General features: G+C 46.0%; 2 protein-coding genes across 11 annotated transcripts in view; both read right to left on the bottom strand.

The window, feature by feature from the left end:
• Positions 1 to 8,367, bottom strand: part of UPB1 (beta-ureidopropionase 1) — a 29,837-nt gene extending 21,470 nt beyond the window's left edge. The window contains exons 1-2 of the mRNA XM_084538936.1: positions 8,235 to 8,367; positions 4,993 to 5,104 (exon numbers count right to left, since the gene is read on the bottom strand). The gene's annotated coding sequence lies outside the window, so the exon portion shown is untranslated. The remainder of the gene's footprint in view (positions 1 to 4,992; positions 5,105 to 8,234) is intronic.
• Positions 8,368 to 18,460: 10,093 nt separating this feature from the next.
• The window catches only part of ADORA2A (adenosine A2a receptor), a 28,918-nt gene continuing 21,750 nt past the window's right edge, over positions 18,461 to 25,628 (bottom strand). For all 10 annotated transcript variants that reach the window (XM_084538935.1, XM_084538931.1, XM_084538930.1 and 7 more), the window contains one exon: positions 18,461 to 24,606. In XM_084538935.1, coding sequence (XP_084395061.1) covers positions 23,646 to 24,606 — 961 coding nt within the window. In that variant the 3' untranslated portion in view covers positions 18,461 to 23,645. The remainder of the gene's footprint in view (positions 24,607 to 25,628) is intronic.

A 25,628-nucleotide genomic window follows, 5' to 3' on the forward strand; every position in this document is an offset into this window, starting at 1 on the left:
TTGAAATCGTGGAGTCTGGGAAACAACTGTGTGTAAATTGCTGATAAACTGGAACAAAGGCAGAGGAGAAAAACACTGAATATATAAGAATGCAAGTAAACCAGCAGGAAAGGAGGGGAGGGGAAGAACCTCACGGACAGTTTATTAAAAGAACAAAAGAACAAAATCTGGTGCATTTGTTTTCCACTGGTCCAGGAAGCCCGGTCTTTAAGCACCTACTATAAATAGAGCATTCTAATCCTTCATCAAAGCGGGTAGTAGTCTACACCAAAATGAATGAGTTTTAAGGTGTAAGAAGAAGAGGAAAATGTCCCTTCCCTCACAGTAGAAGAATCTTTTGTTTGAATCATTGCTGAAATTAGTTATTTTGTAGTGTAAAAGAGCTAGAGAGTTGAGACAGAGCTTTGAACATGTTTTTCTACTCCTAGACCTCTGGAAAGGATATTGGTACAGAATGGAATTAGCAGTCATCTAATTTAGGATTGAACAACCTGTTTTTGAGAAAGATGAGCCTGAATCTATTGCATGGGTAATCTAAAAATCTTTAAGGAGTTTTCCTCTGAGTGGAGGCTGTGTGCAAACTCTAACTTTGAAAAAGCATTTGATAGGGTTTATTAGGAGTATCATACAGAAAGCAGTGGGAACTTCTTTGAAAATCTGAAAAGGTCAGTTTTCAGTCCTTTAGCTCTATTAAAGATTTGAAAGTAAAGTAAACCCTACTTTAGCCATCAAAGTTAAAAACAATGCAGAATGCAGGAGATGTGTACTGCCCTTAAGGAAAAAAACAAAACAAACATAAACCATAAAATACTGAAGTAGATTTCGGGGGGAGGGGGGGAAGTAAATTGTTTCAAGAGAGTTTGTTAGATGGCCCCAAAACTGTAACTTTATCAGCAAGACAGCTTTGGCTACGTTTGGCCAAATGATTTGGTACTCCAGTCTGGCTCTCAATTGTATGGGTTTGATGCTATTCAAACCCACTCAATGAGGAAATTTCTTCAACCTGCCCACTGAGCTGAATGCCTAATGGATAACTTCTGGGATAGGCATTGAATATTCTTCAGGCAGATCAAAGCCTGTATACAGCAGTCAAAAAAGGTCTATGTTAATCTAGTTTCACACTTGGCAGCACAAAAGGAATAACAACATCCATTAACAGTCAACATCTTGCATTTCTAGGAAGGCATTCAAGGCATGAACTAAGAAATTATAACAACGCCTGTCCTCAAAAGGGATGAGACCCTTTCTACTATTAGGATTATTAAGGAAAACTTGTTGGACCTATAAACAGGCACTATCAAAACCAGACCTCCAATATAGATTGCATGATCTGGCCCCAAACCAGAACATTCTCCATGCTCCTATAATTCAGCCATACTGAAACACCTCAACTATTCATCTCACAGTTCCCACAGATCAAAGCTTGTTGCAGTGCTGCAACAAGCTTTGGGCAGCAGGGAAGGGAAGGAGAAAGGGAGCAACCACGGGATTGCTCTGCTGCAACATGATTTGGGAGCACATATTTTGCTAAGAAATGGAAAAGTTCACTTCAACCCTTCAGCTGAATTTGTCCCATGAGTTGATGCATGCCAACAAACATGCAGGAACTCAGCTTCTCAAGGTTTTGGACATTCAGGGGCTTTCTATACAGGGACTTGGATTGACACCTAGCCTATGAACTTCTCCTTCAAAATAACTTAATCGGCTTTGGGATTTCTTTCTGAGTAAACATCCTCTTATTTCAAAATGAGAGAATGCATACACAGTGCAAATCAGAAGTAATATTCCACTTGAACTGCTAACTCTACTGCAATCCAAAATCAGTTGCCCAGTGTAAACAAGCCATTTTTTCAGAAAAGCAGGAAGACGACAAGCGTGACACGTTTTAAGGGCAGCTCATGGAGGGGATATATTGAGGCCTCAACGGCACATTTGTGTAGTGAAGGCCAGTATCTCTGGCTTACAGCAACATGTGAAATCGGGCAGACAGTTGCAGCTGCACTTGGCAGACAAACAGTAGTAACCTAAGCTTGACACTATAAATGATGGTTATTGAACTAGCGTCTTCATGAAAAAGCTAGATGTTGGCAAAAGGGCATGAGGAAGACAAAACAGAAGCTTAATTAACTTAACAGGAAAGCAAAAATCTCCTAGATAAAAGGAAGAGAACCATTTCTGAGCCAAGTACTTAAAGGGTTCTCAGACCTTCCCAGGCCAAAGAGTGTGTGTGTAATGCTGACTTCCTTCCAGCTCTGTCGGTGCCAGAAATAACTCTTCAATGGAGTATATCTCATTAGTGTACCTTTTACCAAAGCCATTCTTGCAAGAGAAAGCAAGACTTGCTGCTGACATGCTGCTGGCAAATACGGAAGAAGAAAGCTGCTTTTATGAAGAGTGTAGCACATCCCACTATGCTTCATCTTGAGCCCATACAAACGCTTGCTGACTTGTAATGGCACGAGCTAAAAAATGTATTAAAAATAATGAGAGAAAGAGAGAATCTGCAGTGACTAAGGGTAGGATTGACTGGCCTCTTCAACACATCAAGGCATCTTCAGCATCCTTCAAAAGGCTCTTTAGCAGCTGCATCACTGATAGTGATTTTCATGTCGCGTTACTTCTAGCCATGCTACCTATATGGTTATGCATTCGTCCACCAACTAGCTGTGGTTTGCCTGATGTGTGAAAAGTTCAGGATCTGAGCTTTAATTTAGAAATAGAAGTGCATTTCTGTCTTTTGCAGTTTCAAAGGAAATAATCCGCTTATGAATAGAACAGAGCAGCTGAAATAGCATCTGCTGAAGTCTGGAGAGAACATGAAATCAAAGCTCTGAGTAATTACCTTCCACCTAGTTATCTCGCTGAGCTCCAAAACTCAGACAGCGGCTTTATGAAGGAAAGACAGAAATAAAAAGTCCATTTAATTGCTGGACATCAGCCTAGGGAGACTGGAATTGAAACTAGTCATAAAGAGAAGACAAGATAGATTAGAAACACAAAGACTAATGGAAGCAGAAAGGAGAGGAAGAGATTGTGGAGGACTTAGTGGTGGAGATAATTTTCCTGCTGAGCAATAGCTGTACCAGTAATTTCTGAGAAAATTTCCAGCAATTACTGTAGAAGAGTTTATTGTTTGCTTTTGGTTTTTATTTTTATTTTTTATTATTTTTTTGCTTACTAACTAGATGCTACACAAGACCTTTGGTCCAACCTCACAGTGCAGAGTTCTGTAGGTCCAAAGGAGAAAACCATGCTAAGTTTATAGCCCCAAATATCATTAAGGATGGAATTTAGTCCTTTCCAGGAATGAGTGAGACAATCCTCCCACAGCCAAAGAGAGAAGCTTTCATCTTTTTTTTTCATACGCAAAAGGCACCCCCCACACAGTGCACTGCATGCATATAGCTGTTTCCTCAAACATTTCAAAATTTGTTTTCCTTATGTTATTTGTGTCTACAGCCACCAGCTGGTCTGTGTCAAAGCTGATATGTTCAACATATTATTCCATTATCCTATTAGGTTGAACATGTCCTTCCTCCCATGAGAACTGTTAAGATATCAGTCTTATAGAAAAGAGACAAGTCTAGTCCCACTCTCACCTCCTCTACCCTTCAGAGCAATACACTGTTCTCGGTGATCATATGGTGTATACCTAACTTTTAGCCCATCCTAACACTTTGTATTCATACATGCAAGAAATGATATCTGGCCATTTAATATCCAGCTCTCTCACTGAACAAGCCACACACATATAACAAGTGGAGAACAGCAACAAAAAAAGCTCTGAAGTCTTGAAAAAGATACTGTCTTATGATTTCTTTTTTCAAATAACAATTTCCTGTATTGTATTGTAGGACTGCGATTTGAAACCATCACCTCTTCTCCACTGAGATATCCGCCATTTCCAAAACTGCTCTCTCCATCTTAAAATGTCTTGAAAAACATCTCAAATTCAGGTCAATGACATTTCAGCCAAGGAAATGGTCACCTTCAATTTTCCTCTACAGGCTCTTCATGCCCCTGGGAATGGAAGAGCAGAAATTCCTGGCTGGTTTCCATGACCCCAAGGACTGAACATTCCTTGCCTAAGGAGCCTTCCCAACCTCTGCACAAGCTAAAGCAGCTATTGTCAGCAAGGACAGTCAAAAATTCAAAAAGTCAAAAATTCAAAGTCAAAAGATGCCATTTAAAGCTTGATAGGGGCAGAAGGTGCTGGGAGTGTAGAGAGGAAAAGGAGAGCAAGCACCACTAATGGGGACAGAGGCAACCAATCAACACATAAATGAGCCCATATCAAATAAACATGGGATCTCCTGACAGAACACTTAAAATCATTGGCTGATGGCATGATCACTTGCTCTTCCTTCTCTCCTCTCCAAGATGTAGCTCTGGGCAAGAAAGACCCTGAACAAGCATCCCTTCTCTAATTAACAACCCAGAAATAAATGTTTATTGTTATTATTATTAAACAATACATAGCCCTTTTCATCTGCATGCTTGGAGTTTTCCACCTCATGCTACCTTTTCACAGGATCTCAGAAATAACCGGTGAAGAAATGAACATCCCCAGAGTCACATAAACAGGAGAGAAACGTAACTTATATTCCCCAGACAAGTCATCTGCTAGATGTGGTCCACCCACAAGGGAAAAAAGGAGCACAGAGAATGAGTGAGTGTGGCAGAGGTGTGTGATGGATAACTGCAGCATGCACACATGGAGAGATGAGAAAGCACATTGTCCCATAAAACACTAACCCAGAGCTTCCTTACCAAATCCAACTTAACCAATCAGAGAGGCTATTAGTACTTGTCGACAATAAAGGAGACTTTTTTTTCTTATTTGGTGGTGGCAGAAAAAAGGCACTACTTGACAAAAGGAAATGCTACAATAGATCTTCTCCCAGCACACACTATACTTGATTCAGTCTCCGTAGCAGAAACTTCAGAACCTGCAAAAGCTTCGTACCCATGTTTTACTACCCACTTACTCACCTTTTACATCTTTTGCTCCATGGAAAACAGCAAGCAATCACTCACAAACATGTTGACACAGCTCATTTACTCCTGGGTCCCAGCATAATGACAACCACCAGCATCAGCTCAGCTCCAGAAATTGAATAATAATAATAATTAATAAAAATTTAAAAAAAAAAAAAAAACAAAACGAACAAACACAGAACAAAAACGCCATCAAGACAGGTTGTGTCCCGTGAAGTTCCTCTAACACAGCCCCCTTCTCCTGTGTTAATCAGAAAATCAACAAAGGGCACATAGACACTTACCTACCCATCCATCTTCCCCTCCTCGCCCTGACCCAGAAGAGTACTATCACTTCAAGTACACTTCAAGCAGAGGTGAAGACACGCAAGTAGGGTCCATATGGCTCCTGCAGGAGGCACCAAAACCCAGAAGTGTCGCAGGCAGACAGTAGTTAGCTCTGCTGCTCCTGCACCCCCCTTTAAGTACATTTTTTTTTTTTTTTTTATGGGCTGTATGTTCTCCCCAGAGTTGTGCAGTGGTAGGTAAAAATTACCAGATGTGCACCTAAGGCATAGAAAATTAATTAATAAACTGATAAGTTCGCAGATGACACCAAGTTAGGTGCGTGTGTCGATCTGCTTGAGGGTAGGAAAGCTCTGCAGGAGGATCTGGATAGGCTGCACCGATGGGCTGAGGTCAACTGCATGAAGTTCAACAAGGCCAAGTGCCGGGTCTTGCACCTGGGGCGCAATAACCCCAAGCAGAGCTACAGGCTGGGAGAGGAATGGTTGGAGAGCTGCCAGGCAGAGAAGGACCTGGGAGTGATGGTGGATAGTCAGCTGAATATGAGCCAGCAGCGTGCTCAGGTGGCCAAGAAGGCCAACACCATCCTGGCTTGCATAAGAAACAGTGTGGCCAGCAGGGCTAGGGAGGTGATCGTCCCCCTGTACTCAGCTCTGGTGAGGCCGCACCTCGAGTACTGTGTTCAGTTTTGGGCCCCTCGCTACAAGAAGGACATCGAGGTGCTTGAGCAGGTGCAGAGAAGGGCGACGAAGCTGGTGAGGGGCCTGGAGAACAAGTCCTACGAGGAGCGGCTGAGGGAGCTGGGCTTGTTCAGCCTGGAGAAGAGGAGGCTCAGGGGCGACCTTATCGCTCTCTATGGGTACCTCAAGGGAGGCTGTAGTGAGGTGGGGGTTGGCCTGTTCTCCCACGTGCCTGGTGACAGGACGAGGGGGAATGGGCTTAAGTTGAGCCAGGGGAGTTTTAGGTTAGATGTTAGGAGGAACTTCTTCACTGAAAGGGTTGTGAGGCATTGGAACAGGCTGCCCAGGGAAGTGGTGGAGTCACCATCCCTGGAAGTCTTTAAAAGACGTTTAGATGTAGAGCTTAGGGATATGGTTTAGTGGGGACTGTTAGCGTTAGGTCAGAGGTTGGACTTGATGATCTTGAGGTCTCTTCCAACCTAGAAATTCTGTGATTCTGTGATAGTAGGACAGAGTGTAAGAGGTTAATACCAGTAGTTTGCATTGGGAACGATTGGTGGATCGTTTACAGATGATGGCAGAGGGGTTTTTAAAGATGTTTATGTTAAGGAGCAGTCACAGAGGCCGGCAGTTCCCAGCAGAGGAGAGCAGCGCTGGTGATGTTATTGTGGGATGGGACAGTTGTTATAGGATGCCAGAATGTCTCTCACAATGTGCTGTGACTCAGACCATGCCCAGCCTCTTTGCTAATACACAGGGGTACCATTTTTCATTTCCTTCCTCACTGGATTGCTTTTGTCACTATAAATCCAGATGTTCGGGCTTTGGGAGGGAAGAAGCAATTATATCAAAGGGCTGCTCAGCATTGCAAAACAGCATCAAGTTCAACTGTGGTCCTGAGGAACAACACTTACAAGATTCACTTGGCCCTCACATTCCTTGTACAAAAATACAATATACTGTCACATCTGCTTGGTTCAGGCTATCTCTGTTCTTCTCCTTCACATTATGTGCTTAATTTCATGTTAACTATTGCAGTTCTCCAGAGCTTCCTTGTAACAGCGTAATTTTCCACTGTAAGCAAGCCCTCTTTAGAAACCACTACTAAACTACCTGGAAAGTTTTGTGTACACAAAGCTGGAGTTTTTGGTTCAGAAGTTCTCCCCAAGGCTAGAAGCACAATCTTAGTGGAAGGATTCCTCCCTTCTTAGGTACAAAGAACTATTCTCTAGTCATGTTGAATCACAAGATCTTGAATTACCAGTATTAGAACATTTACTTGCAACACAATGATTTAGCAAAACGATGGAATAAAAAGGTAAAAGAAGCAGCAGCATTATTTGGTCTCTTTTTTAAAAGTCTGAATGACCAGAATTTCAAAATGTTAAAGCTCAGACCCTGGAGCCACAGATTAGTGGGCAGGGCCTGGGAGTAGCAATTAGGGAATGCCTTCAAATGCTATTCATAATGATTGTGCAACTTAACCCAGCTATCACAAAGATGGATGAATGCAACAAGCACGGTGTATTGCTGCCTGCACCAAACAATGGCTATAATTGGGCAAACAATTAGTATGCCTGTGGCCTTTCTTCACCTTTCCATCTCCTTATGCATTAGACAAAGCAGTCATGTCCCAGGCAATAAAACTCTTCCTAGTTTAGACCTTCTCATCCCAATCTTACCTCCTGTGTCTGATTTGCCAGTGATGGAAATTCCCTCACCATGTACACTTGCCCTATAAGTATGTCCTCAGTTACTTTCATACTCCAAGAAAACTTCTGAAATGACTGCTATTTAGTCTCTCAGCTGCCTGCTCAAAATTCACAGCTTCCATATGGTCTGGATAAAGTCAAACACATTGTCAAACTGATGCTTGTTTTTTTCTCTTATTCATTTGTCTTATTTCTTTTTTTTTTTTTTTTTTTTTTTTTTTTACATGTATTCTCTTTTGGTTTGTTCAATACATGCAGCTGCTAGCAAAGCAAGGGCTGGACTCAGCAGCAAAAGAAAGATTTAAGAAGATCATTTCCTTTCTTGTACGCAGAGAGTTCAGTTTAACCCACAGAAAACATCTTTTTGATGGTTCGGCATCAATCAGACACAGGAAGCAGCGCAGCGGCTGTTCTTGGGCCTTTACAGAGAACCACAGCGCTGTAATTTCCAGCCATGCTACAGAGGGTTCTGCCACATCACCTCACTGTCCATCTTATGACAAACAACAGAGAGAAGCACTGAAAACCATCTAATGTCAGGTCCCTCGGGAGGACTTACCATTTAACAATGAGCCCTCTGGGTTTATTGAGCCTCCATATCTCATGCGTGCTGGGACACGTTAGCAGTTTAACCGAGGTGGAAAAAAAAAATAGCACTTCTATGAGTCGGCAGGCCAGCGAACAGTCAGAGCAAGAAAGTCCTGTTGCTCCTGACCAGAGCTCTTCACCCTTCAGGGGCACCTAGCTGAAATACCATAACAAAGGATTGATTATGCTACAGCTGAGAAACACAGAAATGTCTTCTTCACAATTCCAACATGTGTCCTACACACAGGGAGAGCTGGGGGAAAAAATTAGAAAGCAAATGATAGGCACAAGCCTACAAGAGAAAAAGGAGACCTCACAAACACGAAGTGCCCTGCTGTGTGTGTTCTGGCAGGACACTGTCCCATTCAACTAGCCAGAACATTTTCAGTCTACACCAGAACAAATAAGGACCCAGACTAGTAACCTTACTAAGCCCAACATTCAGAGTATGACTGGATTATTTAGGGGCACTTTTGCTCTTAGTTTGCATTGCTGCTTTGAAAAATCCTTTATGGTTGCCCCACCACCTGACTTCTTAGCACCTCCCAAGAGCTCTAAAGCTCTTGGGAGGTGCTAAGAAGTCAGGTGGGAATGACTTGACTTTACGACAAGTTGGGTAAAGTCACCTCAGCAAGGAGCATCCTGGTGAAGACAATCAAGTCCCCATTGTTTCATTTAAGAGTGGGGAAACCTGCCTGAAGCGAATGACCAGGAAATCAGCAGAACAAGCTGCTTTACAGGCCTGAGCTTTCTGCCCCAGACTGAGCAGGATTTTACTTCATCATTCCATTCGCCTCACAGGATGACACAGAACAGGTATAACCTAATCAGGGTGGACATCTTGCATGAGTTTCCCTGCCCTGTCTAGTCCATCCTCTGCTGAGCACCAAAATGGCAACATTCACCCCTTCCTGATGGTTTATTTGGCTGGGTCCTAACCTGAAGTCACAGTCACACACAGGCTGCGACCACAGTGCCACAGAAGCCAGCAGAGCTACTCACAGGTGTTGTGAGATGCATTGGGCCTTGCGTATTATCAGCAACAACCACATCTGATATAGGTCCTTTACAGAGTTATCTATAGACTGAACAGCTTACGATGTCATCTCCACCCTGTCAAAAACATTTAATCTGAGTGGGACTATGCACTTTCAAAGCTTTCTGCATGTTAGATAGCTTATCAGATCTTTTGCTTGTGGCTTTGTTGGCTCAGATGATGTCATCTCTTCACAAGCACCTTTTAACTTTTTTGTTGCTCGGGGACTTCCATCGATAGTGGGGACCAAATTAGTTGGGAACCTGAAAGCCCACAGACAGCAGAGGGAGCTCTCTCTGCTCTCTGTCCTGCAGCTCAAGTATCGGACCTAAACCTGTCAGAGTCCTACAACCAAAGAGAAGTTAGAAATGACTCTCAGCAAATATGAACACTGCAGAATGCTTACACCAAGTTACACGCTCAAATCTGGGGCTTAAGAAGGGCCACATTTTGGAAGTTGTTTCCCCAGCTGTACAGCCTGGCCGTTAACAGCCCATACCATCAGGCACAGGTAGGAAACAGCTATCAAAACAGCTCAGTCCACATTCTGGTTTGAATCTGGACTTTCACTAGGGATGCAGAGACAGGAGAGAGGCCTGGACTGGGCCCTGGGGCTGCCAGTTTTGGTCTTACTTTTTCTGCTATGCTGCTGGATAATCCCGAAGGCGGCTGCCTCCCACCTCTGTCCTGTGACAGCCTCCCATCTGTTGCCCGTGGGTGTGACACTGAGCTCCCCGCGAGCCTGGGAGACCTCTCTGGACAATCGCTGGAGATGAGATGGGCGTTGTGGGAGCTGATTCCAACCGAGTTAGTAACAGAAACATCGCTGTAAATACCAAATGTTAAGGAGCTAAAGAAAGAAACAGGCAGGGGTGAAATGTCAAGCTTGCACTACTGAAAGGCACGGCAGATGCTTCCTAGTCTGTTTACTGGCACATTGCTGGTAGCACAGTGTCTGTGGTTCTGGCAGCCCAGAGCTTCTAGATCTGTGAGGAGAAACCCCGTCCCCAGAAGTTACCTATCCCCTACCACATGTTTCCAACACTAGAGCAATGGCTTCTACTCTGCAAGGCCAGCAACCTTGCTTAGAAGAAAACGAGCCCTTCGGACAGCCCTTCTCTGCCCCCCCAGCAAGCAGAAGGAAATTCTGCAAATACGTGGAAAGGCTCGGTGCTGCTGCTGCTTCCTGGCTCCCGGCACCTACTGAGCACGGGTCTGTACCTGAGGAGAGCAGTCCCACACAAAAACTGTCAGAGGAGCCAGGCCGGCAGCCCTCCCTCCACTTGACCAACGTGCTGCCTCTTCCTTTGGCTAAAACGAGCTGTATATTTAAAGGAAAAGTGGGTGTACTGAACATTTAAGGTGTGCTAGCACTGGAAAGCTAGGAGGAAGCCATCTTCTGAGCTGACTTGACCCTGATTTTTTGGGAACACACTGAGACTGGTGTGTGCTGGTGGGACAGACACAGCTGCACCAGTGGGCAGCTGGAAGGGAGCATGGGAAGGGCAGCTGGTGGGAGTCCTGGACACAGCAGAATATGGCACCATGGGGGCACTGGAGTTGCTGTGGCATGGAGAGCCCCCCAGCAAGGGCTGACAAGTGCTTTAAAGCTGGTAATTTTTTTCTTTACATCTTTCAAGATGTAATTTTGAGGTGAAAAGTAAGAAAGAAGAGGGCAGGAAAGAACAATGTGTCAAGCAAAGGAGCAGTTACCTCTACAGCCATGCCCTGCTGCCTCTTGGAACCTTCTTGAGATGGCCCTGCCTGCCTCCACACCCCCTCTTCACCCAGCTTCTCAGTCTCTGATTTGGTTTCTCCCAGTGGTGCTGTTCTGCTCCCTCTTCCCTTCTTGCTCCTATATGGCTCCCTCAAAGAGAGAATCAGCTGGAATATTCCAAGAAGTTGAACAAGACCCTGGGCAACCTTATCGAGTGGGCAGCATCCCTGTCCATGGCAGGGTTTGGAACTAGATGGGCTTTAAGGTCCCTTCCAACCCAAGTCATTCTGTGATTCTATGACTGTAACAGGGTGCAGGTGCAGACAGATATGGCCAGTGCCTCTCCTTCACACACTGCAGCAATCAGCTTTTCAGGAAGCAGGAGAACATAGAGGGGAAGAAACAAGCAAAGAAATGAAAAGCCAAAAGAACAAAGCAGCAGAACAGATGCATGAGATGAAATGGAAAAAAAAATACCCTAAAAAAAAAAAAAAAGAAAATGAGGATAAGAAGAGTGGAACCACCTTCAAGGCATGGCGCAAGTAGAAGCTGGGTAGACAGGGAGTGCAGAGACACAACAAATTTAGGATTTACAGGAACAAAAGGGTTTTCTTCTATTCCTCTAATTACCTCTGCCAGCAGTCCTGCCCTCTTCTCCCCCTCACCCATGCAACCTCACCTTCAATTACCTCAGGAACGTTCATTACAGGAAGATGCCCTGAGTGTATCGAATTAGTGCGTTACAAAAGCTCATCCAGGAAATATCCATGTGATCCTTATTCAGTTAGCAGGAGGGGATGGAGTGGGGATGCCAAGCGAGAAGCAGGGGAGGAGGTTGAATACAAGCACGCACCTTCAGGGCTGAAGGGCTGGCAGTGCTCTGCAGGCACAACACAGAGGGACCAGATCCAGTCTGTTCTGAATACTGGTGCAGCTTCAAATTCCTTTTGTGCACCAACATCATCATATTCTACTGCTGGAAAATTTCTAAGCCTCGATGGAAAGTGCTGGGATGACCTGGGCCAGGAGCCACGCATGGGAAACATACTATTTGCATCCACATGCTGCAAAATTCAGGGCTGGGAGACCAGGGATGGTGACTAGGTTCAGTGAGCCTCAGATGCCCTTGAAGGATGTTTTAGCTACAGAGCCTTGGTGTGAACTTACAGCATTGGAACAAGAAATTAAGTCACCTGGAGCAGCAGTGAAGATCATAGAACTCCAAAATGTTCTTTCTATAGCTAGGGTTCAAAAAAAAAAAAAGTGAAGTTTCCATGTACAATACGCAGATCTGCAAAATTTACTCATCAGCCAGTTGAAACCTCTGCCCATGACACACTGACATGACCTCAAGGTACTTCCTCAGGTGCCGTAGAGATCTCACCCAGAAGACACAGCCAGACTCACGGCAAGGAATGGCAGAGTTTGGGAACACAGCGTCTCACAAATGCCCCACTCTCCTGCCTGCGCTGCCCCAGGGAAATGGGATGTGACACACTGCCAGCAGCTGTGTGCAAACAAGATTGTCCACACGGCAGCTGTAGGGGGAATGGGACTGAAGAGGGAGAAATTCCTGTCTCTGACAATAGCTAAAGGGCTCCAGGCAGACTGGCAGCTGCAAAGCACCCAGTTCCCCGCTCTGGTTCAGATGACCAGGCACCTCTGGGACTGTATGGGTGAAGAAAGGAGGCAGAACAAGCCTGTTTCAATCTATTTTTGTACTGCAGATCCATCTGCTCCTCTCCACAGCTGGCAAGGCCTGGAGCTCAGCTTAGATCCTTCCAACAAAAGCCTCTTTATGAGGCATGGGAATCCCCCACCACTATCAACACCATTTGGATTGGATTGCCCAGGCAGAGGCTATTTTGGGCACCACAGGTGGCTTCTCCATCTTGCTGAGTGCAGGATGGAGCCAGCAGATGCCTCACCACACCACCACCCAGCCGAACCACCAGGGATAAAGCTCCGATAAACCCCCAGGATCTGCGGGAACGGGGCACAGCAGAAGCCAACAGGAGGAGCTTAGGGAATGGGTTTCACAGGTGAGACCAACAGTGCTCACCAACAGTGACCCTAAGAAGTGCTTTTGGGACAGAAAGACAAGAGGAACATCCAGGTGAAGACTGATCAGCCCCTGCCCTGAGCAAGCACTAACTCACCCCACTCCTAGGCCCAAGATCTTTGTTCCACAGACCCCGTCCTAGAGGGCAACCACTGCTCTACCTGACCAAAGCACAAACTCCTTTTCTCTCTTTTCCTCTCCATCCAAACCATAATTCCTTCCTTCATGTTAAGGCCTGACATTTACTTGCTCCTGGTAGAGAGCTCCAAGCTCTGCGTGTCCCCTGACACAGAGCAGAAAGCCCTCCCAGCCTCTCGTTTCTCTGTTATCTTACTGCATGGATGCTATTTCCTGTGTTTATTTTTCTTGTCTGGCTAGCTGGCCTGGAGGGTCTCACCTGCTGGAAAACTGCCATTACTTCTCCATCTGCAGCAGTGACCAAGGCTCAGCAAAAACAGCCTTAGGTCACTTCTGGTTTCCTTAGGATGCCTGACTACCAGGAGAGGGCAAAGGCCACAGACACTGAAAGAGAGCAGGTTCCTGTGGGTCCTACCTGGAAGCTGACACCAGCAGATGCATCTCTCGAGGAAGCAGAAGAGGGACACGCATTTTACAGCACTGGCATACATCCGGTGTAGAGAGAACACAGCCACCTGGAAAACACCAAACACATGGCTACGTGCACGAGGACCTCCCTTCAGAGAGTGCGAACGTGTCTGTGCAGAAGACAGAGTGCAGCCTCTTCCAAGACCTAATTCACATGCAGGCTTCAGCGTTCGGTGTCATCCATGTCACTGACATCCTGACCCCCAGAACGCAGCCTCATATTTGTGATGGGAAGGAAAGCATTGAACTCTTCCTGGGAGGATCATGTCCCACATGGTGCTTCCAGATCAAATGCTGAACTAAAGATCCCCCTGCAAAGGAATCAGAGACGGCTGGTAGCCTGCAGAGAGCACCCCCAGCCTTTATTTTTCACATAAAGTGAAAATCTACAGGAACATTGATGCTACACTTCTTTGTATTATTATTTTGAAAGTCCAGGTAGTGCTGAACCATGGGAAAGGGACAGACGGCCCCAACACCTTAAACTTTTTGTGCTGCCTGGGTCTTGCATGCTGCAAAGGGAGGATTGTCTGCAAATGGAGAACTTAAGACAGGAGGGAACTGGCATGGGAAGCAAGTGCTCAGAGAAAATGAGATGCAAAGATTTGTTACAAAAAGCCTTGATTCCCAAGCAGTGTTTCAATCCATAAGGAAAAGAGGATCTTGGGTTTAATTCCGTTGCAGATGAACGTTACATGGGTTAGTTCTGCAGACTGGAAGGCCTCAGTGCAAGTTCGGGATATTACTGTATATTTCCTCTGGAAGGAAATCAAAATGCTATTTCTCATGAATTCAGAAAGGACACAGCTGTAGAACAAGCAGCTGACTCTCAGCTTTAGTTGTGGCATTGAGTTACCAATGGTGGGAGAAAAGACTATTTCTGTTTTTCTAATGCAACCTTTAGCATTTTGATCCTTCTGGAATTAGAGGATGATCTTGAGGAGGGTCTGAGATTTTTTGTCTCCACCCTATTTCTCTTAGTGCTTTTGGCATGAATATAAAGAAAGGCAGGAAACACTTGGAATACTGGACTGCTCCCAAATGGCAGGCACCTCAGAAATGAAGCAACCAGTTGTCCCTTACTTTAAGGTGCTGAGTGCTCATGCAGCCCACCCAGCACCTCGGTGCCAGTGCTGAGTGCTCCCCTCCTGAGGCTCTGCATTTGACACAGCCATAATCTTCGTGATTTAACTGTAGCTCTCCCCCCGTGGTCTCTCTGGAGCAGGGAACACACACATTCATCCCTTTCTTCCCAGTGCATTTTGGCTCTGCAGAGTAACTTCACAGTCTGATATGTTGCTATCACAGAACAGCTTCAGTTCAGCAGCAAATGAATCCCAGTTGTCTTCAGAGGAGCACTGTGTATCAGCCCCTGCCACCAGGGCTAGCTCACAAAACCTGACTGATTGCTCACAGCCACAGTTCAGAGATGGCCCAGCAGGGATTCACGGGGCAGCAGGCAAGTCTCAGACCTACCATTCCCATCAACCTGCAGAATTGGCCACATCCTCTGAATGATGGAGATGTTTAATATCACAGGACCCAGTGTGCATGGCAGGGCTGCTCTAAAGACATTACCACAGGAAGCAATCCTTCTCAATGCCGACTGAAATGCTTGAAGGGTTACAAAGTAATGTGGAATGATGGAAGTCCTCCTTGCCTCAGGATTCACCCCACTGCAAGCACAGTTCTTACTTTGCAAGACGTTTCTTTTCCTTCTGTGGCCCAGCAGCAAAAGGTTGTATCAGCACGGATTCAAAACGACCTTCATCCAGCCTGGATCAGCATGGCCAGAGATGCTGGGTCCAGCGCACCTGCCTGCAGAAGGCTTCGGCATCTGCCACTGTTCAGCCCTTCAGCACACCTCCAAAATAGGAGCTTGGCAAACAAAGCTAACAGAGTGCATTGCTAAGCAGAACATTCTGCCGAGTCCCGACACCAGGACTGCATGTTATAGGGCACTTGCCAATTCCTGAGTCAACTTTATTTATTATACACTAGAAAGGTCATGACGAATCTCAAAAGATAAAATCTGTGTCTGTCAAGCCGCCTTCCTTGTTTTCATTGGCCCAGACCCTCGTGTTCCACACCAACAATAACAGGACATGGGTTCAAGAGGCACCACGAGTGCAGCTTACCCTGAGATAGCCCAGGCTTGTTTTGCATTCTTCATAGAACTGATCCAGGCTGCTCAGTTCTCTCTTTATTAGGCCTTTTCCCCCCTCTCCCTTCTAGACTTGATCCCCACACTGCACAAGAATCTTGAACCCCTTGAAACCCCAAAGCACAGGCCCTGAGACTGTCACAGCCTAGATGATGCCAAACGCCCAAATGATGCAGCTGCAAGTGTGCCAGCAACATGAAGCATCCAACCAAGATATGCTTAACCCCCCATTTAGAATAATATCCCAGACTAATACCAACCCCAAAGACCCCATGACTTCACCAACAGCTGAGGCAGCAAGATACGCTGTGCACATGGACTTTCTTCACTCTCATTCTGAGCTGTTATCTAATCTCCTTGCAATAGGTAAGACAAAAATTCTGAGCTGCCTAGGGCTCCAGGTAAATCTTTGGTAAACAAAGCCTGAGCAATTGCAGCTCCAGGGCTGTCAGTGTCCACACCAGCAGGTTTAAAGACTGCCCAGGGCTCTGCAGAATTTACAGTCACCTCTCTGGAGTGCAGCTGGACACTCCCCAGGAACACAGTCCCAGGTTTGGAGTTTGATGTGTTGAACTCAGACCACACAGTATGGATTTGCAGTCCAAATAACCTCATCTTTACACAGTTTACTCTGAACCTGCAGACTGAATCCTCTTTTCCAACTCCTTGCCTTTCACTTGCTGAGAAATCACCCTGCTACTCTCAGCCCCAGACTTGGCTTAGGTCATTTGGTTTGATGCACTTCAAGGATGCCACTTTTCAAAACGAACCTCTGGTTTTCTGAGATGTGGGTAGCATTTTACTCTCACCCAGCAGAATCTCACTGATGACTGCTGCAGCCTCACAGCAGAGCAATGATGCTGCTTACAAGAGTGGTGCACCTTTCAGTCCAAAACCTAACAGTCCCATCCCCTGGGTCATATCTGAGGGAACCTCTGTTATTCAAGCACCATCCCATTTTTATTTATTTATTTTTTTTCCTCAGAATAGCACTGAAGAAGGGACAGGGAGGTAGGAAGAATGCAGCTCCACTTACTATTCAGCGAGACTCCAACCTGCAGTGAGTCGCTTCATCTAACTTCAGGGATCAGAGGGGGATTCCTCCCAGGATCCAAGCTGGCAGAAGTCTCTCTCCCTGACCTGAATGAATACATGAAGAATCTCACTCAGTCACTTCAGTCAAATGCAAGACACTGGGAATCTCTCCTATGAAAGTAAATTGTGAGGTCCACAGGGCCACAGAAAAAATCCTCAGAGCTTTTAACTCATCAAAATTTCTCCTTGAAATACATGACTACGAGCACAGCAGGCACTTGTATGTGCTATTCTTAGCAGCAACGGCTTCCTGTTTGGGGGCAGAAGTGACAAGGAAGATCCTGCTGCTTTAAATGCTGAAAAAAGCCTTTTAGCCAAAAAAGATTATCCACCCATTTGCAGGAAAATCACCATCCTCCACTATTCCATCCTACTTCAGCATTCAGAAGCATCATCAATTCCCCATTCCCGCAGTAAATATTGCACTAGCAAGCTGCATTGTCCCTCAGCTCAGGCTACCACAAAAGCCCTGCAAAGTTTCTCTGGGTGACCAAGCCAAGGTGTAGATCTCTGAACTTAGATTTCCAGATGAGGCCAATTGTGTAGTTAAACTAGGAGCTCTTTCTGTTCTTCCAAGTGCTCGCTTTCTTCCCTGGGCCAGGTATGGCCATTGTTCCCCTGCAGCTCCTGCAGACACCCATTGTTCCTCCCAGCTCCTGGCCTTTGATGCTGCAGAACAAAACGCACAGTGTTTGTGAAAGGAGGGGAAAAAAGAAGAAAAAGCTTTTCAATTACACAGTTGGTTGAACAGCTCAGGCACAGCTGGCTGCAGAGCACCAGGGCACCAGCACCTCTCCACGAACCAGGGCCTCCAGCCCAGCTGCAAAGGGAACCAAAAGAGGGAATGACCAGTAGCTGATGGTTATCTGGTGAACTTTCAATGCTTCCCCATTCCAAATACTCCTGGATCACACAGACTTTCACTAACCTCCCCACACACATTTAGTAGCTGCCAGCTGTGAAAAGCTGGAAATTGTTCCTGCTGCTTCCTGTCAACATTGGCCTGAGAGGCACCACAGTAGCATTTAAATTCACTGCCTCCATTTCCAGACTAATCTGGCTATCAGGCTGGGGCTAGCTCAGTCTGAGCAGTATTGGCAGACAGGACGGAGGGCTGAAGTAGCAGTGGTGTAACAGTGATGTCTGATGTGTGGAAGGAGAGCCAAAGGGCTGAGATGCTCCAGTCATAGCTGGCAAGGTGGTGTGCTCCAGGTATCTCCTCCAGGTCCCACTATGTAACGCTTTGTTTCTGCTGCTGCAGTGTGCTGGGCAAATACAGTGCTCTACCTTGTGTTCCGTACGCAGCTGTAAACTTTTATTGCCAAGATGACAGATGCCAGGATGTCAGGGATGTTGCGGGGCTTCCAGTTACCTGAGTCGATGTTAACATCTTCAGCAAAAGAACAGGTAGTGCCAGGGACAGATCTATGGAAAAAAGCTAATAAAATAATAAAAAAATATTTACAAAACAGGGTCAGCCAGCAGGATCTTCCTTGGACAAAGACACTCACACTCTCTTTTACAAATATATTTTATTATTTTAATGCTTATTAAGAAATGTAACCAAGACAGACTCAGCAGCACCAGTGGCTCCTCACTGCCCAGCAGTCTGATGACTTCACAGATATGAAAATTTCACAGATTCAAAACAAACAAATAAAAAAAAAACAACTTTGGTCAATGCACTTTAAATATATATGCATGCACAGATTCTCCCACCCCTTTCCCTCCCCTCCCACTGGTAACTGACAAACAGAGGGAAAACAACAACTATATTCATAAAACATTTAAATTAAAAGAGTAAGTGTTTCCTAGTGACAGCGTGTGCAGCAGGGTGTTCATAGTGTCTTGGCTCACTGACCACAGAGACAACTGCTCCACAGGACGGGGGCAGGAATACCAGCTCCTGGGACAGAACCAGGGAAGCAAAGGATGTTCTCAGATCAACAGGTTCCAGTCTTGAATTCAATGCATGCTTGTGTTAAGAGCCCCAGCAGATGAATAAGACAAGGAGTTACACAGAACACTGTCCCCTTTTGGGGATTCTCAATCTGTTAGGTTCAGTCACCTCTCATGCAAACAAGGAACTGGGGTGATTTTAGTTACTCGTGATGTGCTTTACTGTAAAGAAGGCCAAAAGCTCAGGGCTAGAAAGACAAAGCTCCTTGGTCTCAGAGCAGTCTGATGCCTAGAACAGATCAGGAGAGAAATGACTATTAGGCAGCTAAACCTACCAAACACCACTAGAGTATTATGCAGATTTAATGCATCACAGCAGTTACAGCATGCTTGCCCTTCCCACAAAACAGCTGAATTGATGAGGGGGAGAGAGGGGCGTTACTGCTCATGTTCATGAAGCAGAAGGGCTTTTGTTACACCTGAACGCACTCACGAAATGAGACAATGCATCTGAAAATAAGATAATCAAGGAAAAATCTCTCCACCTCAATCATATAGAGACCAGAAAAAGTCAACCCTCTGCAGATACTGGGGCAAGGCTGCCTCCCTCTCTGCCGCGACCCCAAGGAGCCATGAGACCACACATCCCTTCCAGAGTCCTTTCTCAGCAAGTCATGCCCTGGGCTTGTGCCAGCCCCACTCCCCCGAGACCATCTGTGCAATCCCCAGCACCTCCCATCACATTCCCACTCCCCTGAAATCCTCCCAAACACATACCCTACAAATCCTCCTTCCCCACCAAGATTCCCCGTCTAACCCTGACACTCCAGTCTGCTCTCACACCTTAAGAGACTTTCCTACATCCTCCAGCATCCTCTGGAGCTTCTTTTCAAAGAATGATCGAAGATTCGGAGTACTCCATGTAACTCCCAAGCTCATCTGCACAATATGCTCACAAGCACCAGATGGAACCAGTGGCAAGTCCTTTTTGTCTACAGCAACCTCAGCTGTCCTACCATGCCCCTTTGCTCTTGCCCTCTGTCAAACCAGCATCAGCCTCTTTCTTCTCTTGCTCAGCTCTGTTTGAGAGCTGCAGTTCGAGCTTGCATAGAGCTTGGAGATACTGCTGATCCAAAACGAAATTGCAGGACAAAGTTGTAAGTGCATTTGCACACACAAAAAGCAGTGCCCTATAGAAAAGGCAGACCTAAGAAGAACTCTTGATAAAATTACTCCTGGCAACTGATCAGAATTTTACTTTCTCCAAAACCCTATAAAGCAAATAAACCCTGGAGCCTGAGAGTCCCAAGGGAATGCTGAAATTCATGGAATGCCCTCACACCAAAGAGGCACCACATCGCTCTATGGGTTGTGAGCCATTTTTAGCAACATGTTCCAATTCAATGAAATTAGCCTCTTCTTACCCCAGCTCTTACTTTTTGGACACACTGCACCTTGGATTCCAAAGGAGATCTTCTCTAGCCTCTCCTGATGGTCACCTCATTCTTCCTTTCATCTTGGTACCATCTTTGCCTATCGAGAACAGCTATTTCATTAGCTACATCTTCAGCTGGGAAGAAAATGGGGATACAAGTGGGGAAGTTAGGAAAAAATCATTTAATTTTCTAAAATGATCCTCGCCCTGTGTAGTTTGGCAGAGGTACTTTTCTTGAGACTGGAAGGCACTGGCAGAAGGAGAAAAGAGCAGGCTTCATTCATAGAACCTTAAAACTTTTTTTTTTGTTGTTTAAAAAAATAGGGATGGAAGCCTTGAAATCACGATCCCAGGGAAACAAATAAGAATTCCAAAATTCTGTTCAAAAGGTTCATGCTCCCCCTCCAAGAACTGCTTTGGAAACATCTTCTGAAGGTCCATCTCAGACATATGTTTGCCAGAAGGCACACAGCATGTGGTGCAATTGGCCATTCTTCCTTTCTGTGACTAGACTTCCAGTGCTATATAAAACACGCTGCCTCCTTACACCCACTGCACTTCCTCCTACACACATCCCCTGGCCCCTTCACATATCCTTTTCATTTCACGTCTAGATCACTGCTATTGAAAGGGACTGGACACACTTTGGGGGCACATCGCTTGGTGAGACAAAAACTGATTTCAAGACATCTGGAAACGCAAAGTCAACTTGCATGGCGATCTGGTTGGGCAGGAAAGTTTTCCAGAGAGGCAATCTTAAGTGTGTCACATCAGCATAGATCAGTCCTATTCTTGTGGCAAGCAAGCAACTCCCATAATGGAGTGTGAAGAAGCCCAGGAAACAATAGAAAGCAACCAACCTACATCAGCTGTTGAAAGTCTGATGCAACGTGGCATAAAATATCCCTTTACAATGGCAACTAAAGCTCAATGGGAGACACTTCTGCACTCGCGTGTGTTCCAGCACATGAGCAATGCTGGTATTTTCCCACACTTCCTTCCCTGCTCTGCTTCTTTGTGGACCTAATTGTTATTGACATGAATACCGGATGTAATCTTGTGTTATTCTTAGAAACATTTCAGCTCCCAGCTGAGGCCCAAAGAGTTCAGACCCCCATTTTTCTGACTGAATTCCTCTGCTGCTGTTTCAGGAGGCCAGAGGAGTCATCCCGCACACAACCTACAGAAATATTCCAACAAGACAGAGTAACAAGATCCCAAAACACCCTACAAAGGAACTACCTGCAACGTCAGTCACAGAGAAATAGCTTAGTGTTTGTTAGTGGTGCTGCAGTGATAATCCACTCCTCTGACGTTAAGACTACGTGGAAGAGCCGTGCCAAGAAAGCAGCGATTCAGCTGAACTGCAGAGTCTATTGTTCTTCATACTTGCCTGTCTTCCTGCTAAGGATGGGGGTGGCAACCACATCTTTTTCTCCATCTCTCAGTAAGCTTTGTGCTAGCCTAGAGCACTTACATACTTGAGCACATTCAACATGCTAAACCACTCCCCACCTTCATGAAGACAGACTGGTAAAAAAAAAGAAAAGTTTCTTCAAATAAAATTGACTTTCATTCTAATACTTCACAGTATTTAAAATAAACATGGAATGAGAACACAAACGTAATGTGCTCTTCCCCAAACGTCAAAATTCAGTTCCCCTTTCCTTCCCGAAAATTAGGTTGAGTTCTGAAACATTAGTGGAGGGACATGAGGAAGACCCAGGGTTGTGGGCTGATACCTCTTATGTTTTCAGCTATGGAAAAAGTCCAGATCCCTGGAATTACCAGACTTCTAGCCTTCTTGTAGGACCATGTCTAGTAGGACTTGCCTGTCTCTCCAGAAGGCTAGTGGCATTAGGCATGGGATATTTGTCCTTAAAACAAAGGCTGGACAAGATTTAGGTAGAATACAAGCTAGCATGGCAGTCTGCCATCCTTGAGCTACCACAAGTGATAACTGATAGAGCTAACAAGTGATACAGGAAGTTACCAAACCGCCGTGAAACTGCTCTACAACAAACCATACCAGTGCATACCTTTGCCGCGGAAGATTTGCCTCTCTCTTACACAGACTACTGCAGTTTATAAGCAGATTTCCACTACTACTGATTACTGCCAGCTCCTCAGAATAGGAACATCTTCTAATCAGACAGACCCTGGCCTCTGCACTGCAGGGACACATCAGGCTTCACAGTAAAGCACATCACAAAACAACTGAAATCACAGGAGAAAGGTGTTTAAATAGAGCTCATGGGGATTCCAGAAGTAATAGGTACGTCCTGTCCCACGTCGCCTTCCTCCCCCTTTCCCTTCCACCCCCCACCCTCAAAAAAAAGAGAAAAATCCCTTCCCACAGCATTTTGAGTGAGGATGAAAACTTAGGACCACGGAGATCATTTGCATTCTGGGATCCCAAGACAAACATAGACACAGAGGGAAAAAGCAGTAGCCAGACAGTGCCCACCGGCCTGTGGACACCTCCCACCTGATAGCTCCCCACAGCTCCTCGGGGCACGCCCAGCCCTGGTATCACAGCCCACTGCAAGGTCGAGCACCACGTCCTGCTAACAGCCCTTTTGCTAAGGGAACTCCATATTACAGTCTGGGTTTTCATTATTTGTTTGACAGAGTGAAGAGCTATGAGGTTATATTTGTCTTGTGCATCTGGAACACTGAGCGCTCAGGGAATGAATATGAGTTCTTGCCCGTCTTTATAACTTAACATAATGGAATCTAAACAAGACAAGATAAAAATGTCCAAACAACCTGTTGCAGTATAATCTTTAAAAACACAAACTGAAAGACAAAATGTCATGGTTGAAGGTATCCAAAGTTCCCCTCAGGTAAATTCCTCCTCCAAACAGCTGCTGGCATCCTTCCTGACCAATAGATGTTGCTATCCTCCTTCCATTTTTTCAGGGCCAAATAATTGGAGGCCCCTCCCTGTTGCTCCTTGCAATTAAGTGAATACTTCCAGCCATGGTTTAATTTCTGTTGGTAAAGACAGCAAAACTGACGTACAACCACAGACACACAGTACAGCATAATGTCATAATATGCTCTGCATCGTGAGAGTCTCCCAGTGCTGACCTTGGAATGCCATCTTTGACCTTGGCACTGCTCTTGGTGACAGGCCAGCGTTGGGTAGCGTGTCCCCCTCCTTTCTTAGTCCACTTCGATGGTCTCTTGGCTTTTCTCCAGTCTGGTATTTAGGGTCCTCCCAAGAGTCCTGGGTGCGGACCCCTTTCTCCACAGCAATCTGAATACACTCCTCTCCCCCCCGCCCCCCAGACTCCCTTTCTGCCAAGGCAGAGGCCACCCATGGAAAATAAAATAATTCTACCAGGAAGACTTCAAAGGGCTCATCAGGAAACATCAGCTGCTGCGAAGGCTGTGCTTTCTAGATTCGAGTAAGACACCTGGGCATCAATTAGCTCTTCGCTGTGAAGCTCCCTGTTCATGCACGCATCTGAGAGAATTCCATTTCTGCAGGAATGTGGGAGATGCCCATTTGTCTCCATGTCCAGAGCATTCCCGTTCTGGTGCCATTCCAAAACAGCTTTGCATTTGTTCAAGTCCTGCTTTTCAGGATCCCTGTGAATCTCTCCATTGGTGTACACCTCCAACGCATACTCACTGATTCGTATGCTGGCGTTCTCGCCGTCCCCACCATGGGTGGAAGTCCTAATGCTGGCTGTTCCTGCCTTGAACTGCTCCTTCCTGCCCAGGATATGCTGGCTGATGATTTTGCGGAAGGTGTATCGGAACTCCCTGATCCGGTAGGCATAAATTAGAGGATTTACCACCGAGTTGGCATGAGACAGGATAATGGCCAGATACATCAGCCAGAGGGGAGCATGGGCACAATTAGGGCAAAAAAGGGTAAAACAGTTAATAATATGTAGTGGAAGCCAACAGACTGCAAACAATCCAACAATGATGGCTAAGGACTTGGCCGCGTGGACTTCCTTCTGCAACGTGGAGCGTGAGCGCTCCCCGTGTACCATCTTGTTCTCCATCTGCTTGAGCTGTCGCCGGGCTGCCATGAAGATTTTCAAGTAGATACCAAACATGAGGAGGAGGGGCAACAACACACAGGCAAAGAAGTTGTAGTAGACCATGTACTCCATGGTGACCACCGCCTCAAATAGGCACACCACCATACTGTTGCTGCAGTTGATGGGAGAGGATTTATTAGTACCCAGCTCTTCAATCTGGGAGCGCTTGTGCCACCCTAGCATTGGTGTCAAGCCAATGATGAAAGATAACACCCAGCAGATGGCAATGATACCTTTGGCTCGAGAGCCAGTCACCAAGCCATTGTACCTAGAAAGCAGAGGAAAAAATGGGAATTACACCAGTATCATTTGACAAGCCCCTGACACCCAAACAACAGCCCAGTGCCCCAGGAGACAGCAAGAACAGCACCTGCTTCTTCAGATGGGTCTTTGAAGTGCTGTGCAGAACCCACCCAGCACAGCATGGACTCCACGGTACCACTGCATGCCGTCTACTTCCCCCCTCTTTCCTTTAGGCAGTGACTAGGCTACAGAAAAGCAGGGAAATTAATAGAGTTTTCATCTGTGTACCTCCAACTCATGCACAGGGATCTCACAGCCTAGATAACTGGCAGCACTGCTCTGACTCTTGGTGGTAAAAACCACTCTGGCTCCTTCACCGAAGAATGAGGTAGCTCCTCCATTCTGCCAAGGGAACAGGCTTCTAGCACAGAATTCTAGTGCAGAATTGCTTGGCCTGTCTCGCAGGTGATTTGCGAGCCAAATGGCACCAAAGAACTCAGAGGCACAGTGCTGCTGGCCCCACATCCACGCTCAGATAAGCTCTGGGGAAGTCTGCTGCTGAGTGAACTGCAGAGGCCAGGCTGGCATTCCCTTGCACAGCACCTCTGCCCCACAACAGCACACCTTCAAGGAGTCCAAGAAGCCATCACTAAAGTTCCTTAAAAAATGGAGACAAGGCCAGCAGTTTCCCTCAGCAGCCCAGAAAGTTGACGCCATGTCAGTGCCTCATAAAGGAGGAATCTTGCTAAGGACAGTGCTCTGACTACTGCACTGCACACACCAAAGGCAACCTCAGTGGTGAGGATATTGACACCTGGCTCGAGCCTGTGCTCCTAGCAATAAATCCTCCACAATCTGCTGACAGAGCCAGGAAGCAACATGGTACAAACCTGACAGTGCAGCCAGGGCCCTCAGTTTGTTGGGAACATCAGCCAGGTCCCAAGGCCTCACAGGTTACTGTGAGCCCTGAGCTTTCTCCACCAGTTCTTCCTCTAAAAACCGAAATCAGGGCAACAGTTTGACATTTCAATGCAATTTCCTTTACTT

Source organism: Aythya ferina (genome assembly GCF_964211825.1).
Source record: "Aythya ferina genome assembly, chromosome: 17".
In the NCBI taxonomy this organism is placed as follows: domain Eukaryota; kingdom Metazoa; phylum Chordata; class Aves; order Anseriformes; family Anatidae; genus Aythya; species Aythya ferina.